We start from the raw sequence: 18301 nt of genomic DNA on the forward strand, positions 1-18301 counted from the left end.
GATGTTCCAAAGATCTAAGAAATAATGACCATTTTACATTAACTGATCTATTGCTTATTGCTTAGGTTGCTGGTAAATGATTGTATGCAGCGATGTAAAGTAACTAAGTACATTTACTCAAGTACTTAAGCACAATTTTGAGATATTTTTTACTTTACTGGAGTATTTACATTTTTCAGTACTTTTACTTCTACTACATTTCAGAGGAAAATATTATACTTTTACTCCACTGCAATTTTTTGAAAACTTTTGCTAGTTACTTTAAAAAAAAATGTATTACTAGACCATACCCGGTCGACGCATCCGTGGGGGGATATGCGCACATGATCTGGCAACCCGGGAGGCAGTTCGTCCCATAGCTGGGCAGCCCCGTAACCATGGCGACAGTGTTTGACACAAAAACGCTAATAAGAAGCTGAGATTTGGTGAAATGGAAAAACGGGCTTCACAGTTAAGTTGAGATGGTAATGGTCAATGGCTGTGTGCAAAATCAGAGCATTTGCTCCAGCCACTGAGGAGAACCGGGTAGCTTCACCTACTCACCACTACAGACAGACTCACCCCATACTAGAATTATAGTATGATTATTACAAAACGTACATTACCCACTTCAGCCCTGCGATGCGACGCATTGTGAGCTTGTAGATCTGCCATTTTCAAAAGATTTTTAGACATTTTATACATTTGAAAGTACTTTTACTCAAATAAATGTATAATTCCGGCCTTTTACTTGTAACAGAGAACTTCTACATTGCAGTATTGATACTTTTACTTAAGTAAAACATTTGAGTACTTTCCACCACTGATTGTATGTGTTGTCTGTCATTCAGCTCGATGTCTTAGTTCATCGTCTGGTCACATTGCTCGCTGAGACTGGAGAGTCAAAGACTGCTGAGAACCGAATGTCAGATGCCAACCTTGCCTGTCGGAAGCTGGCTGTGTCCCATCCTGTCCTTTTGCTCAGGTAAACAGTACGGGAATAAATGGGTGGAGGTAGGAGCTAACATTTTATCATCGATGTCAGGGCGAACCTTGTATGTCCAAAACCGTTAACTTTTCAGGATATGAAACGAGAACCTGTGTTCCAATGGATCCAGTGTAGTTATTATTTAGTCACAATCTTGGCCATTCATTTATGATAAAACAAAAAAGATGAAATATGGAGATCCAAGGTTTCTGTCCGATAAGCGACGTTTCCTCGACAGAAGGATAGATGGATCTGAATCTTTGCTAAATGGAAGGGGCCCCAACGTAATGACTTTATTTTTATATTTCTGTACTCAGACACCTTGCCTACATGGAAGGGGGTACAACATACTGACTTTTATTTTATATTTCTGTACTCTCAGACACCTTGCCTACATGGAATGGGGTACAACATACTGACTTTATTTTTATATTTATTTTTTACTCCCAGACACCTGCCTATGATCGCAGGGCTCCTCCATGGTCGCATTCACCTCAACTTCCAGGAGTTCCGGCAGCAAAACCACCTGACATTCTTCACAAACGTACTGGCCATCCTGGAGCTGCTGCAGCCACTTGTTTTCCACAGTGACCACCAGAGGGCACTACAAGACAGTCTACTCTCATTCATGAAGGTCCTTCAGGTGGGGAGCCCGCACTCTTTGTATTCAGCTCCAGAGGATTTAGGATTAAGTGGAGAGATATCTTAATTGTTTTACAGACTTACTAAATTGTACTTTTGACAATTAATATTCATTGTTTTATTATGTGCTGCCTCCTCCTCGTAGAACTTTCAGAGAAGCCGCTCTCCGTTGGTCTTCATTAACAAGTTTCTGCAGTTCACGCAGAAGTACATAACTCACGATGCGGCCGCAGCCATTCCCTATCTTCAGAAGCACTCTGACATCTTGCAGTAAGTTTGTCAAACCATGCATGTAATAATTTTTTAACCACTTTATAGCCAAAACAAATCGAACAATTTTGATCTACAGATCTACAAGCTCACAACACGCTGCATCACGACGTGTTGTGAGCTTGTAGATCGACTGTATTGATAGATTAAATGGTTAAAGACATTGGTGAAAGTACAAAGGTTAATCATTGAAAGATTTGCTGAAATCAATTCTATGAAACGTTCAAAAATGTATTCAGTCTTCGGTGGGAATTCCAATCATATGAACGTTGCCTTTTTTCCAAAGGGGTTTGTGTTCTGAGAACCCAGACCTGGTCCAACTGAAGTCTCTTCTGGCTGGACTCACCCTGCCTGTAAAGAGCCGCTCCTCAGACGTTGCCAGTGACGACAGAGATGGTAAACACACTTCACAATGGCTTCCTTTGCCAACTTTCAAGGGTTTTTCATGTCTGCAAAAAATCGAATAAAACTATGTTAAAATAGAGTTTTCATGTTTTCTTCTACAACATAAATTACACCAGTTAATATCTAATATATCTAATAATATCTAATGTGCTTTTCGAAACCTATAATTGCCTGTCACGGTCAGAAATTGTAAAAAAGTGTGTTGATTTGTCGGGATTATGTGAATATAATTTATCCAATACCCGATGCATTGGAAATCTGTGGCAGGAAAACGTGTTGTTGGGCTACAAAAAGACATCATCCCTGTAGCACTCTATTATTAGCATGTTGAAAGCATCTCGGTATGTTTTTGTAAATCTTCGGTTGAATAGAGTAGGCAGTAGTAATAGGCAAGATATCAAACCATTTCCGGCAAGCAGGCAGTCATTCACCCATGTCCGTGTATTGTCTGCAGAGCCTGCCTGGCTCACGGTTTCATTTAAGCCTGATTTATACTTCCAAAAATTCTCACAGCGCAATACGCTGTGTGCTTGTAAATCGGCTATTTTCAGATTAAGTATTAGGCTACGTGAGCCAATCCAATGAGCGATACATTATCGTCTCTGTCGGGTGGAAACCTCATATCTCCAAAACTGTTACTTTTCAGGATTCAAATTCAAAAACGGCAAAAGTAGCTGATCTACAAGCTCATTTGTGGATCTGCTACTTTTGATACTTCTGTGTGACGCTGTAGTATGAAACAAGTAGGGCATTAGTTTGCTAGAATATGGAGATAGGAGGTTTTTGCCCGACAGCAACGTTATGCTAAATAATAATGTCAGTGGCTTTTCCGTTTTTGCCCTCTCTATCAGATGAGTCGTCTACAGGGTCCCTGCCACTGGTCAACATGTCAGCCTCCGTTACACTGACCGCCGCTGACATGACCATGTACCTGAAGAAGATGTCCAGAGGAGAGGCAGTCGAGGGTATCTAACGCAGTGGTTCTCAAACTTTTCCCCCCAATTTGATATGTATTTGGCCGCAGACCCCCATCTGAAAAGGTTTTGCCATAGAACCCTAGGAGAGAAGATTTGTGTTAAAGAAGTATCAAAATTATTTAAAAATGACCAAACATTTTCAATATTTTCCAAAAAATGTCAAAAATAGCAGATGTAAAAATAGATAAAGTTTTTTTGCATAGCAATAGCAGGCACAGAAATAACATTATGGTCATAATGGCCTGTATGTTGATGGTTCACCTGCTTGTTGTAGATGTACTTGAGGTGTTGACGGAGGTAGACGACAAGTCCAGGAGGAGCCCAGAGATCATCCAGTATTTCACCGTGAGTCATGAACTCAGCAGCAAAAAACAAGTCTGTGGATATTCAGCCGTTGGTTGGCACCAGTACAGGACAAGCTATTAAACACATGAATCCGTGCACCCCTATTCTGGGAAGAGCATTCAGAGAAAATAGCTGGAAATAGCTGATCTACAAGCTCAGAGTTGATATATATCATACATATAGTAGATCGAGCAGCAATCAGAATTGGCCGATAGTATAAATATGAGATTGCGAAAACCGATAGATGATGGATACAGTGTTTAAATTTATAAAATCTTACAGAACCTTAATGAGTCTGTGATGGCTAAACATCATTGTGTGAAGTCATGGAAGTTTTAATTTTGTTTGTAAATATTATTTTTTTCCTGGAACTATTTTCAGCTCGACTTTTCAAATCAATCCATGTTTAAAAAGCTATAACCACTTAAAACGAATAGTTCCTGTCCTTATGATTGGAATCTGAGCAGTTGCTCACTCTGAATGCCATTCCCCAATCCTTACCCTAACCTTAACCACACCTACACCGTAACCTAAATTGAACCAGCTGCAAGCTATATTCATTAATTGCCCCGATCAACCAAATGACATAGATTCCGGAGGGTCCTACAACTGAATATCCACTAACTAAAAAGAAAAAAGGTATGGTATAGTTTGTTGTATAACCTACCGAGTATTACCTCTTTTCTTTTTTCTTTTCAATTTAGAATGATCTACAGAGACTGATGACTTCCTCAGAGGAGCTATGTCGGAACATGGCCTTCAGCCTGGCCCTGCGCTGCATCCAGAACAATCCCTGGTAAGTTCACTGTACTCAAACATTCATCCCCCTATGGAGCGCCAGGATGCTGTGGAAGGTGGAGAAAGTGAGGGAGGAATTCATTTTTGTGCCTGGCACATTAATTACTTATTCTACTACCTGTAAAGAACCATGAGAGGACAGTATACGATTTCCATTCCATTCAGACAGAACTGAAATAGGGTATTATTGCGAATCAAGATTTCTATATTTTTTCTGGAATAATGATAATTAATTTGACCTACTGTATTTGATCCGACGGGGATTTGGAAGTCCCCAAAATAGGGCAATGTGGCACAAACAGTCAGTCTGTTTTTGATTGGTGTTTGGAAAAGTAAAAAAAACTAAACAATCACTACTCTGGTTGGGACAAAAATCCCTGCAAATCTTTGTATATATGTTTTTTTAGAGCAACATTTTTAACTCAAATCTTTGCTTCTGGGGATTCCCAAATGTCGAGAGGGGGGGGGGGGCAGCGGACCCCCCCCCCATCTCAAAATATTTGGTTCAAGGGACCCCCAGAAGCAAAGATTTTAGTTAAAAATGTATATATATATTAAAATATTTGCAAAAATGTGCAAACAAATTGCAGATCTACAAGCTCATAGCCGCGCTATGAGCTTGTAGATCTGCAATTTTTTAATAGCCAAAGAAATCTTAAAATGACACAGATGCATTCCTCGTCTTAATGGATTAAGTAACATGCATTTTCTGGTATACAGCCTGGCGACAGACTTCCTGCCCACCTTCATGTACTGCATGGGTAGTGGTAACTTTGACGTGGTACAGACAGCCCTCAGGAATCTGCCAGAATATGTACTTCTCTGTCAAGGTAAGAAAAGAGTCTACTCTTAAACGCTTTAGCTACTTATGCCTGATGTATACTTGGTTGTGCACCGAAAATAGCCGATTTATAAGCTCATAACATGTCACAGCAACAACGCGTTGTGAGCTTGTAAATCAGCAAAATATTTTAGTATTGCTTCATAACTCACAACTTTGTTGTATTTTGAGTTATTTTTATCCCCTCTTTGAGGCAAGAAAATTAAGCTGGTAAAAAAATGTAAACCTCAGCAGCAATCATGTTATTGTTACTAGAAAATGGATTACACTAGTATTCTCTGGAATTTTGACTACTAAGTTAATACTAATACTAGAATTAAGCCGGCAGCTAGTGGAAACATCAGAGCCTCAGGTTTTCTCATCCATGGATTATTTTAATTTCATAATGTCACAAGGCCGAATAAGGCCTTTCACTTTGGTATCAATATTAAATCTATTTATGTTTCTGTGGTGTGTCCTACACCATAGTTATAAGACAGACTCTTAGGATTCAGGTAATACTAAGTGTGTAATGTTTTGTTTTTTCAGTGCTCAAAACAATTCATATACATATCTATGTGGCATTTCTCCCCTTGCAGAGCATGCAGACATCTTGCTCCATAAGGCTTTCTTAGTTGGGATCTATGGCCAAATTGACACCAGTTCGATGATCGCCGAGTCTATGAAGGTCCTTCATATGGAAGCAACAACATAAAACCCCATTAACACAACTCCAGAAATGATTCTTTTTTTTTCTGTGGCTATCTTAACCCTCTAATGTAATTTTATCTTGATTGATAAACAGTGATAGATAGTGATTTCCATAAGTATTTGGTCAGTGGCACACTTTCCATCTTGGCTTATCTTGATTTAAGTACATAAAAAGGCAGGATAACGCTTTTAAGTGTTTATCCAATACATTCACTGTAAAAAGAGAAAAAAAGGTGTTTTACTGACATCATACTGGAGCTCATTTTATGTGTGAATTCCTTCAATTGGCTAAACTCAAAGTTCCTTAAGCTTTGCATTATACAGTACACTCAAATGCATTACCGTATGTAAACCTCTGCAATGTTTTCTGAATAAAAAAGGTTCTTGGAAAAAAACCTTACTACCTTACTTCATTTTCATCCCACTTGATAACATATAAATTATGTTGCATCTTTCAACAGTTATCTTTGTTACCTCCGCCAGCGAGAAGTTTTACTACAGTTTAATTTCAAAAGCAGTTTAGTGGAGAAATCGTATAGCATAAGCATGGAAATTTCACAAGAACCAATTATTGCCTTTCATATTAATATTCCGGCACCTCAAACAAGACGGATGGGGAGAAAATAAATGGAGCAAGACCTTGTGTCCTTTCATTTCATTCCAATAATTTTTGTGTCCTGATAAAACTGGAAACGGCTGTCATAAGTGTGCTCACTTTTCACTGGGGTGTAGCAAACAAATTAAAGGCATGTTGCCAGTGCTGTGATGGAAACCGTTTTGCCATGAAAAGCGTGAGTTGTTTTGCCCAGTGCCACAGACTTCATCTGAAAACCTCTTGGAGAAGTCAAAGCGGTCGGTCGAACGATGTGCAGGCATGCTTGCGACGCAGGGAAATGGACGCTCCCATTTATGGTAAATTAACCGTGGCAGTAATTGGTCAATCATTCAGACCACAGGGTCCTTTGAAGACGTGGTGCGGCTAGACCATTACACATCACAAAAGGCTGTTGCTGGTGTTTTGTTACATGTGAGAATGCAGAGATTAACCTGTTGCACAGTGAAGGTTAGCTTCGCCTCGCTGTGCGGGTGAGACAAGTCCACACTGGTGGGTCAGTGGAAACTGTCATTTAGGACTAACAAGCACTTGACTATCTATCTATCTAATGGGTCTTTGCCATCATACTTCAACTGTGCCCCAGATATGCTGACCTTCTGGCTGATGTGTTAATTGCACCTGTACGGTGTCCTGTAGCTAGCTGAAAGCACTGTTTATAGTTATCCATCAACTTACGACACAAGTCGCAGCAGCCTAGGCTCTTGGTAGGGCGCCAGCATCCTATTGGCTGGGTGGCAGTGAGGCGGAACAGAGATGAGTGACAGTTAACGAGGAGGGGGGTAGGAGGGGGGTGCAGGTTGTCACTGAGTAGCCTGATGAACCACTGACAAGTTAACAACTTCTGGTTTTATTCATCTCAGCAGGTTTGATGTCCTCCAAAGCAGCTGTTAAACCCTTCCACTCTCGAAAGCCCACGGTGAACATGTATTCATTATCCATACAGTTCACCTGTGATACACACATTCTTTTTATATTTTTTTTACATATTTTGTGATAACTCGTGTCTGACTCGTGTCGGTGTTGTCCACCGACTGACCGTGACATGAGTGCAAGTTTGTGGCAGACGTCTGTGGTCCACCGACCGACCGACCACACCCTCTAGGCATGCGCAAATCTCTGCGTTGTTAGGCAACGGTTTCTGTTTGTGTCTGACATCAGTGCATGTTGTCCACCGGCCGGCCGCGTCACCAATTAGGTTCTACACACAGGGATCCATGCCTCTGCTTTTAAGGCATGAGGCAGACCTTTTTCCCACTCTGGACTCTGGTCACTTTTTATGGCCGGTGGGGATATTTTATCCCTTCTTTGGGATATGTTTTATCCGTGCTTGCTTCTGGTCAGACTGAATTAAATGCATGCATTTCCTTTTGGGAAATGAAGGCAGTCTGATATGTTTCATAGTTATGTTTAACAATTTCATTAAAAATGTATGTTAACCCCATTATTTCCCCTATTTTGGGCAAATGGTCAAAAGGTTGTCCAAAAGAAAGCTGACAACACGTAGCGATGCGACACATTGTGAGCCTGTAGATGGGCTATTTTTGCTGTTTGCTGTATGCTTAAGTGAAGTGGCTAAGTATATATACCCCCCCCCCCTGTTTTTTTTTTTTTTACAAATCGTACCCAGCATTCAACTATAGGAGAGGCCCCGATGTGCTGCTACCTGCCCGCGCACATCTGTCGGCTCTGTGTCTTCCTCTCAATGGCACCCTTTGCTTAGATCATCTCCTCTTCCTCCACGCATGAGTTGCACTTGGCTTGCGTGGAAAAAAATGTGGACTGGCTCTCGCCTCTCTTCTAGCTGGCACTTTGATGTCTGAAGTGTGATTGCTCTTGGATTGTGGCCGCTTTCCCTTGAAGGTCTTGACATGAAAAGCAGGCTGGGCTCTCAGGTTTATCCCATGGCCAGTGATCCAGGACTAAAACAATCAGCCTGCTCACTGTGGGATACTATTACCAGAGAGAGTGGGGCACCGCGCATAGGGGCTTCCTCAGCCATGAAATACACTATTCTTTATCTTGTCTGAGATACAAAGACATTTCCACTGTGATGATTGAATTAGACGCATTTGTGGGGCCGTTAATAGATTTTCGTTTTGAGTTTGTGCTTGTCTACAAAGGTAAAATATGAATGGAGGCACCCTGAAACATACATTCTTGCCATTTTGCACAGAGAACGAAAAGACAAACTGTTTAGCATTTGTAATGAATAAAAAAGAAAAAAAAGAAAAGAGGCTAGTCATTTCAGTTAAGATTGACCCAGTCTGATAAGTGTGATAATGTGACATGTCATTAACGGCAGAGGCACAAGTGACAGCCCTTAAGCCTCACTTATACTTTCATTAAATATTGATCTTATCTTTGCTCATTGCTGTTCCAGGCTGCAAATTACACCAGATAGATATATTCCCATGACACCGGAACCAACGATAATCATCCATCTTGACGTGACATTTGGCAGAACTCTTGTTTTATGAGTTAAAGTGTCATTCTAATGGATGGGTGGGAATGATACTGTGAATTGTTCACTGCCTCTGTCATCTCAAGTTTTATTTGAAAACATCTGGAGAAGAAGAGAAGAGAGTTTAGCCACTTCAGCCAGACATGAACATTTTGTCGCTCAAGGGCAGAAACCTTGTATCTCCATATTTCATCTTTTGTGTCGTGTTGTGTTGTGTATATGTCCATGTTGTTACCTATTTGATAGATAGATAATAGATAGACAGACAGACCTTTATCCGCAGGGGAAATTCACGCACAGAAAAGGAGATACAGCTAGGAGTAACTAAATAAAAAAATAAAAAGAGTAAGAGTAAGCAAGTAGGAAAACATGGGGCATTGGGAAAAGAGTACCAGAAACCAGGTATACTACAGAAATGTTGCTTCGCTCCCAGCCCTGGACTGCCTGGGAATAAGCGTGGTGAAAGAGCTAACCGTATAATAACATTAAATTAACAGGAATACATATAGTCCAAATTGCACATAGACAATCTACCCCCAGTAGAGTTGGTAGAACAGAACAGTCAATACTTTGTCACATGACAATGACAAAATTAGCAAACATTCCCAATTTGCAAGCTTACAACGATGTGATGCATTGTGAGCTTGTAGATATGCTATTTTCTCAATTTTTCAAATATTTTGAATTAAAATATAAAGGAGTTTAAGTCTGTCTGTGGGTTTTATAAATATTTCACAAATGAAAAGTATTAACAAGAGCTTGTGACTAAATAATAACTACGTTGATTGGATCAATTGGGACACGCTCTTTTTTCCATTTCCAAATAAATACAGTAAATTGCGCCCCATTCAAAGATGTCATGACAAAGTAAATTAAAAATAAAATAAATTGTTACCAATTTTGGAGATTCTGTGTGCAATTAATTACAGAGTATTCAAAATGGTGCTGTTGTGTGGATGTAATCATCAATCAATGTTGATGCATATTTTTAATTAGAAATGTTGATGCATATTAGCATTAATTGGGATGGGAAGGTGTACACGAGGATCATTACATTATCTGAGATCCATGGCTCTGTCACATTCTATTCCAAAGGGGCTTCCAGGTGTCCCTTTCCCCTGTAGCTCTTAATGAATGGATGCAAGCTCAAACAAGTCCATTTCAAGCTAAAGCCACACTAATGGGTAAGAGGCACTCCTTTGGTGGTTCTCTAAACCCATGGAGAATGTGCATCCTTCCCTCCATTTTAGACCCTGCTAATGATACTATGATTGTCATTTAAGCAGTGGATCTAGAAGGTTGCCTTGTGATCCGGGGAGTTCGAAATACCTGCGAGGCCAGTAAAGGCTAGCATTAGCCATTACCATTGTTGCCTTAATGCCCCCTTCAATTATCCACAACCAGCTCATTTGAACAAGCATTTGCAGACTGATGTCACAACCACCCCATTGGTTCTTTGCCAATTTCTTGCCTGATTATCTGGATCAATAGGCATTAAAGGACCAACGCTCAGACAAACACGGCAGGGGGAGATCTACTTTCAGACTTGACAGAAATCCCTGGGTCTGTCTACCTGTGTGCCAGGGACAAACTGAAATGGCTATTCAGTCGTCAGTCCCACCACACACACAGTGTTTATTTAGCCACCACTCAAATGACACGCTTATAATCTATTTTCCTTTTCACCTCAGAAATTGCAAATCCCAAGATTCTCTCTCTCTCCCTCTGTCTCCCCCCTCTCTCTCTCACACACACACCCCCTCACCTCTTAATATTCTTTCTCTCTCTCTCTCTCTCTCTCTCTCTCACACACACACACACGCACGCACGCACGCACGCACGCACGCACGCACGCACGCACGCACGCACGCACACACACACACACACACACACACACACACACACACGCACACACATTTTCGGTGTTGCACCCTGACCTCGTTATTACCTCTACACAGGTATTAATTTAGTGTTTGAACAGGTGCAGATGAAAGGCCCACAGGTGAGAGAGGTGCTGCTGTCCTCACTGCTGCTGTGGAATGACCAGACACTGATTCACCAGCTCGTAGGTCTGAACACAGCTATGACCAGCTGTGTTCTGCTCCGGTTCTGGGCTGATCAAAGCCAGCTTGGCCCACCAGTTTAGTGGTGACAACACTGACAGCGGCATGTTTTTGCTGCTGTCTGAACTGATATGTTGTCCACAGGATGTGCTGTTAGGTGATATGTATCTTCAGATTAATTGACACACCTGTGTCTCATTCTCATAGACGGTGCATACTATCATCCCATCATCAGAGATCCTTCAACACTCAAGTCACAGCTGCCTTAAGAAAACAAAACAGAAATGTGTTAATAATCTTGAACGGTCTGAGCCCTTAATGTGTTAAGGTAAACCGCAGTCTAGGACCTGTGTAGAAGCTGAATGTTGTTTTGGGTTCTTGCATATACAGTACATAATACGGTATACCTGTGTGTGTGTGTGTGTGTGGGGCCGTGATTCTGATTCTGATTCTGATGTGTTCTGATGTGTGTGTGTGTGTGTGTGTGTGTGTGTGTGTGTGTGTGTGTGTGTGTGTGTGTGTGTATGTAGGCTATATAATATATAGCCTACATACACCCACCCACACAGTATATAATACAGTATAATACTGTATACTGTATATACTGTGTGGGTGTGTGTGACTGTAGACAGACCGAAGTGTCGGGCTCATTAAACAAACATGTAAATGACCTGATATATATATATATATTTTATACTCTATTTATTTTTCTAGTTAACTAATGATTGTATTTATTATTTTTTTAAATCACATCTACAGTGGCATGAAATAACAGGCTGGGTGTACTGGCAAGGGGCAGAAAGAAAACGTTCAAGCAAGCAAGCTTTCACATTTGTCTTGTTATGAAGAAGAATGTGTTTATTCTGGAACCAGTGGTACTGTGTTGTCATCATTGCAACAAGACTGTTTTCATTATGTCTTCATTGGAGTAATTTGTTTTCAATCTTGACAACTGTTGAACATAAGAAAATAGTGAGTACGTGTCTGACTGAGTCTGTTCCCCCTCCCAATTGGATTTCCAAACAATGATCTGACATCCATGTCACTGATTGAAACTTCAGAAGCTCTGAGTGTCTTAACTTGTCCAAGTTCAACAGAGATAGACTTGGGGTAAATACACCATATCAACACCACCATGAGAGATCATATGGCATTTCAGGTGCATTTAGTTGGGAAAACTATACCTGCAACCACTGTTGAAATTATCCTATGAATTCATAATCAATCAAAGGATGAATAACAGGTCATTTACACGTTTGTTTAATGAGCCCAACACTGCTGTCTGTCAGAACCCGCTGGGAGTCATGTGACAGGGAAGGAGGGGGAGAAGATGGGAGTGGAACATTATCAGTCTACGGTGAGACCACCTCCACCACTCAAGTCTTACCTTGTCTCTCCAACTAGCACCTTGTGTCTCACCTGAGCTCCCTAACCACAGTGCAACTCTAACTTGTCAGACGACTAATTGGAAAGATTAGTGTTGTGGCTACAGTGCTTTCCTTTACGATTTCATCATTTCTTTTGTTTGTTTGTTTGTTTGTTTCTACTTTGTACAAGTGATGTTATCTACTATTCAAACAGCATCCCTGTAGAACGCAAACTTGGCCCTTTTTACAGGATTGACACCAAAGACTGGACTCATCTCAGAACGTGGACATGTTTGGTCCTGGGCAACTAGTATCTACCCTCTTGCCTGCAGTGTTCCACTCGCCGATGGCTCACTTCTTCCCTGCATTTCCAACCAGACTGGGCTCACCTACTCAAATCCTGATCCCCGGACCCCTGATCAGCTACGAATCCTTGAGGAATTACCTCCAACCAGAGCCATGCAAGGAAGCCCTGCTTCTTGCAACACAGGCAGCAGGGATGGGGCAACTTACAGAGGTCATAGGTGAGTTGGCTTCAAATCACTGTAAAGTCTCAGTGTTAATTTAACTAGGAGTGCACAAATGTCTATTAGGTTACGTTTGTACACTTTCAGAGTTACGAATAGATAAATAAACACAGAGGATTTGACTGCGTAAATCTAGAATTGATGCTTCATTGTGTGCCACGCCTCACAGCTGAATTTGTACTTGTGTGGACGACATTCAGATAGCCAGTGACGCCATTTGATTGCAGTATAAATGTTTACAAAAGATTGGCTAACAGCTCGTAACTAACAATCAATTATCAGGCAGTGTTAAAGTGGGTCTAATGAACGTTATGCTAATTATCCAATCTAGAGCCATTAGTTTCTTGTCACCCGTTGGCAATTGTGTAATTGGCGCTTGTGCTGGTGCTTTCCAGATGAACAGAGGCCAGTGAAGCAGCGTCGCGCCAGGGCCAACTACAGCAGCTGGCAGCTGGAGGAGCTGGAGAAAGCCTTCGAGACCACCCACTACCCCGACATCTTCATGAGAGAAGCCCTGGCCCTCAGACTGGACCTCATAGAAGCAAGGGTGCAGGTATTTTGTGCACCTACTTTAAGGCACTGTTCGCAGTGGTTGGCAACGTGTGGGTTGAGAAAATATTATTTTTTTGGGGGGGTCCCCAGATGACAGTGAAGTGACAATTTAAGGACTTTTAAGACCTTTTTAATACCTAAAAGAAAAAAAAGAAAGAAAAGTTACTGCATCAAAAGTAATCAACAAACTATACTATAAAAACTGGAAAACATTGGCCAAATTGTCAAATAATATAAATGACCAAACATGTAAGGGGGCATTTTTTTTTTAAATAGCCGATCTACAAGCTCTCAATGCCTCGCGTTTTTTCACAATATTTAGTTAAATGTAATGTAAATGTAATGCATCAACTCCTACAATTCCAAGTGTTTTTCAGGGTGTGGGGTCCCCAGTTTAATTCAAATATGATTATTCTTGGGGGTCACGGCCTGAAAAGTTTGAGAACCAATGCTTTATGGCACTATTGTACAGGTGCTATAAAACAAATCATAGCACATGCTGTTTGCTATTAGTTTTCCCACACATTGGTACATTGGTAAGAAATTAACCACTTTAACCACCCTATTTCAAAACTAGTGAAAATAGCCGACCATTATTAATTACAGACTATATTTGCTTTGCTTCCTTTTTTATGTATGAAAATGTTTAATATTTAATTTAACAATATATTTTTTATTGTAATTTATTTATTCTTTAATTATTATCATATTCTTTCCATTCAGGTGTGGTTTCAAAACCGTCGTGCCAAGATGCGGAGACAGCTGAAGCTTCAGGGCCAGCTTGTAGGGCCATATGTCAGGAAGGACCATGACGAAAAAGTGGAGAAATTGAACAAGAGTTCACGGCCAACAGAGGGCTCTGACAGTGACCACTTGGAGAGGGGGCAGGAGGCAGGAGGAGGCTACCCATGGACAAACACTGCAAGTGCTGCTACGGTGACCCAACACGTGCAGGCTGTTGACCAGGGGCCAGGGGACTGGGGGGACAGGTCAGAGAGGCCCAGCCCAGAGGAGCTACGCTCCTGTAGCATTGCGAAGCTAAGGGCCATGGCCCGGGAGCACCAGGCTGAGATCCAGAACACTGTAGTAGTAGTAGTGTCATCAGAAGGGGACAAACCGTTACAAACACAGGAAGCTGATGGCATGCAGAATGATTGATAAGCTTTCCTTGTTCCTGTTTATAAAGAAAATGGATAACAATAATGAAAGAACAAAATGTGAATAATAATAACCCTAGTCCAGGCATGATAATTATAGACTTGTATAAAGTATTAGTTCTATTTGGGGGATTGATGCATTCTCATGGTTAGCATTTTTCTCATAAAGTATGAAAGTGTTTTTGGCCTTGAATTCATTTTCTATGCCGTATTCTGTTAAAAGAAAAAAAGAGAAATATTTCTAAAACTGTACATTTGAACAAAATTATTTGTGGTGAACAGTTCTGCAACTCTGCAAGACACTTTAAAACACATTTAGAGACACAGTTGCTTATGCTAGATTGTACAGCAGTAAAAATGTGTACCACTATTTCATTTGTGTTATTAAATGCAAAACTTCATGTTACACATACATATAAAATGAATATAGCCTACCTTGTCTCCTATATTATGTGGATGGTAATCTCATTTGAATACAATGTCTAGTGTAATGAATTGTCCATTCTGGGGCCTTGGGTTAGTGTTCCCAAGTTTATCTGCTGACAACTGTTGCCCCATTAACTGTACTGTTCAGGAAGAATTGAAAATGAAAACACTCATGACAATTTCTCAATGATCTCATTGATGACACGTCCGTTCCCTGAGCTATCCTGTTACCGTCACAGACAGAGGCAGGATGTTTGCGTGCAGCCACAAGTCCTCAAAGGAAACCATGGAAATAGCTGACAAATGACCTCAGGAACAGTGAGTCCATAAAGATAACATGGCAAATATAGCTTGTTGATTATCTTGCATTTTGGAAAGATATCCTTTTGTCCATTGCTTTTGACATGGGTTCAGTACAGAGTTGCTCATTTAAAAGTGTTTTGGAATAATCTTTTATACCTGAAGTGATTTATAAAATATATATTTTTTCTGTCCATTGTAGTGGTGCACATTTTTCTGTATGAATATACAGCACATGATTATAACTTGTTTCTCGCTATAGTATACCTGCTCAGCCAAGATCCGTCTCACTCTAAAGGCTACATGGGAAGAGAAGATGTACCATGTCAAAGTCTCTTTGCACTTTATGGTAAACATGCTTTGGGATCATCTTGGGTAGTTTGGCTAAGCTCCTTAGCCCTTTAAACAAACAACTAGGTGTAATATGATCTTATGTGTTATTTCTTACAAATTCAGGATAATGTTGGAGCAGGCCTATATCTTTGTATATGTACTATATGAAGATGAAAGTAACTTGGTTGTTGATTCATTGATCGCTACACACTAAAAAGGAGGTGCTTTGTGAACATTTTATGACACGATTCAGAAACAATATAAACTGAACTTGAGTCCATATAGTGTAGTTTGCTTAATTGTTGAAGTAAATATTTTTCAGTACACAGGCAATCATCTCAGATGTGTTTTGGTTTAACTTTAAACCCTAAATTAGGTCAGGACAATGATAAAAATATATTTGTCTTTAAAAACAACTTACAGTAACTGAGTCAATCAAAACCAATGTAAGGGCATTATACTATACCTGATTCACAGTGTATAAATCCACTTATTGCCACATCAAGTGTGGAAAAAGAGAACATACTGTATATTTTCATAAAAGCACAAGCCTTGCATCATGCAAAAGAATGCACAAAAATAATACCCAAATCTTATCATATCTTTCACTCAGCCTTTCAAAACAATCACTGACTCACGAGAAATATTCATTCTTTTATTTGTGCCAGTTCATGTGGTATCATTTCTGTAGTGCAAGTAATCTTCTATTCACAGTTTATAATTATGTTGGACCCCAAGTATGGCTATTCAAAACATGTGTAGATGTTGTGTGACAGCGCCCCCCTCTGGACATACAAATTCTTAAAACATCACTTCAGACAGGGAAATGCAGGGGGAAAGCTTGTTCATAAATCATCATTACTGAATCATTGATACATGTGTTTCATGTGTTGCATGCACCCCTGTGAAACTTTTACAAGGATGAGATTTTTCTTTATATCTATTTTGCCAATTTAAATATCCCATGTGCCCCATTTCTGTAAATGAGGTCAGCTTGGGTCGCTCTCACATTTCAGGGAGACTCAAGTTCAACTGAATAAAACTAATTACATTTCCCAGGTCAGACATTTGAAGATTGCTTAGTAGGTCTGTAGGTCAGAATTGAGACTGCCTTTCGGAACTTGATTAGTGAAACGCTTTTGAAAATCAGTTTTGTTTCCTGTTACGGTTATTATTCTAAAATTGTATACAACTAACTGGGTCAAAACATTAATTTGACCCCATAGTCCAGGGGTCTTCAACAGGGGGTCCGGGACCCCTAGGGGGTCCTCAGAGTTACTACAGGGGGTCCGGGACCCCTAGGGGGTCCTCAGAGTTACTACAGGGGGTCCCCCAAATCTTTGTGTGATGAGATTATTTTTTTTTGCATTAACCACTTGAATCCTAGTATCCCTTTTCTGAGGAGAATTTTAGCCAAAAATAGCAGATATACAAGCTCACAACGCCTCGCGTTTGTGAGCTTGTAGATCGGCTATTTTTGGAGTTATAGGTGTGTAGAGGGAAAAAAGAGCAGCAAAAGTTTATCTGAAATGCAATTTTATACAATATAGAGGGGGTCCCTGCTTCATCTCTCTCTCAGCTAGGGGGTCCTTCGCCTGAAAAGGTTGAAGACCCCTGCAATAGTCCAAATACTGTGGCCTGCCCTGTCCTACACAAAGATGAGCATTGTAGGAAAAACTCCTGCCATATAGATTCTAACATTGATTCTCTTGAAGCCCACTGACCTCATTACACTAACACTGGCTGGCAAATTTCATACATCTTTACAAAATAATTTCATCTTCACTCTTGGTGAAGCGAATAAGCTTCATTAAAGTATTATTCTAGACATTTTTATTTAGCTGAATGATGGTTGATGGCTTTTGTCCTGAACATAAATTCTGACACACAATACAAATAATGAGAAAAGAGGACAACAGCAAAAATATCCCATTCAGTGCTCATTAGAGGCCAAGTCTATATTTTTGTCTCAAAGCATCCATTGTAACCCAATGTGAACAAATTGATTGATTGTTGTATTTAAATAGATGTCATGGATTTACATAATTAAAATCTCTGATGATTTATCCACAATAATTTGATGATCAGTGAAAGCAGCAGAGCCTATTTGAATCAAACCAAAAGGTCACTGAGGGGCGTCTCAATTTAAAGTTTGAGTCTATAAATTATGAGAACCCGTTAAGATTTAAATTGTTATATAGGCCTATAAGGGAGTGGGACACATCCATACTGTAGTAGCCTATATAGGCCTACTAGTGGCCAGGGGCACTGCATGCATCTCTTGGGACTTGGACCCCATGGAATTACATCAAATTGGGCCCCATGGCACCCCCAACTCTGCAAAAATAAATCCATTCCAGAACCTAATATTCGACCCATACAGAGCTCAGCCAATACCGCATGGATTACCGAAAAATAGTAGGCTAATAGCCTAACTACACTGTGTTAGTAGGCCAGGCCTACAGTTTTTTTTAAATATTTTAATACCCTGAATTACTTTGAGAGGTTATATGATCACAATTCCCATATAGCCTATATTGACCATATAGGCTACTAATTAATTC

The 18301-nt window shown here is 40.3% G+C and overlaps 2 protein-coding genes across 6 annotated transcripts in view; both read left to right on the forward strand.

Annotated features, from left to right (window-relative positions):
- ints1 (integrator complex subunit 1) overlaps positions 1-6335 on the forward strand; it is a 33434-nt gene extending 27099 nt beyond the window's left edge. For all 5 annotated transcript variants that reach the window (XM_084072864.1, XM_084072863.1, XM_084072866.1 and 2 more), the window contains exons 41-49: positions 831-964; positions 1418-1610; positions 1755-1879; positions 2166-2275; positions 3136-3249; positions 3536-3606; positions 4311-4402; positions 5125-5234; positions 5824-6335. In XM_084072864.1, the coding sequence (XP_083928990.1) occupies positions 831-964; positions 1418-1610; positions 1755-1879; positions 2166-2275; positions 3136-3249; positions 3536-3606; positions 4311-4402; positions 5125-5234; positions 5824-5939 (1065 nt within the window). In that variant the 3' untranslated portion in view covers positions 5940-6335. The remainder of the gene's footprint in view (positions 1-830; positions 965-1417; positions 1611-1754; positions 1880-2165; positions 2276-3135; positions 3250-3535; positions 3607-4310; positions 4403-5124; positions 5235-5823) is intronic.
- A 6396-nt stretch (positions 6336-12731) lies between these two features.
- LOC311054717 (visual system homeobox 2) lies at positions 12732-14679 on the forward strand (the record flags this gene model as incomplete). The annotated part of the gene is made up of 3 exons (XM_084070720.1): positions 12732-12966; positions 13365-13522; positions 14245-14679. 3 exons carry the CDS (start codon positions 12732-12734, stop codon positions 14677-14679), a joined length of 828 nt encoding a protein of 275 aa, XP_083926846.1.
- Between the last annotated feature and the right edge of the window lie 3622 nt (positions 14680-18301).

Source organism: Gymnoscopelus microlampas (assembly GCF_963454915.1).
Source record: "Gymnoscopelus microlampas genome assembly, chromosome: 11".
In the NCBI taxonomy this organism is placed as follows: Eukaryota; Metazoa; Chordata; class Actinopteri; order Myctophiformes; family Myctophidae; genus Gymnoscopelus; species Gymnoscopelus microlampas.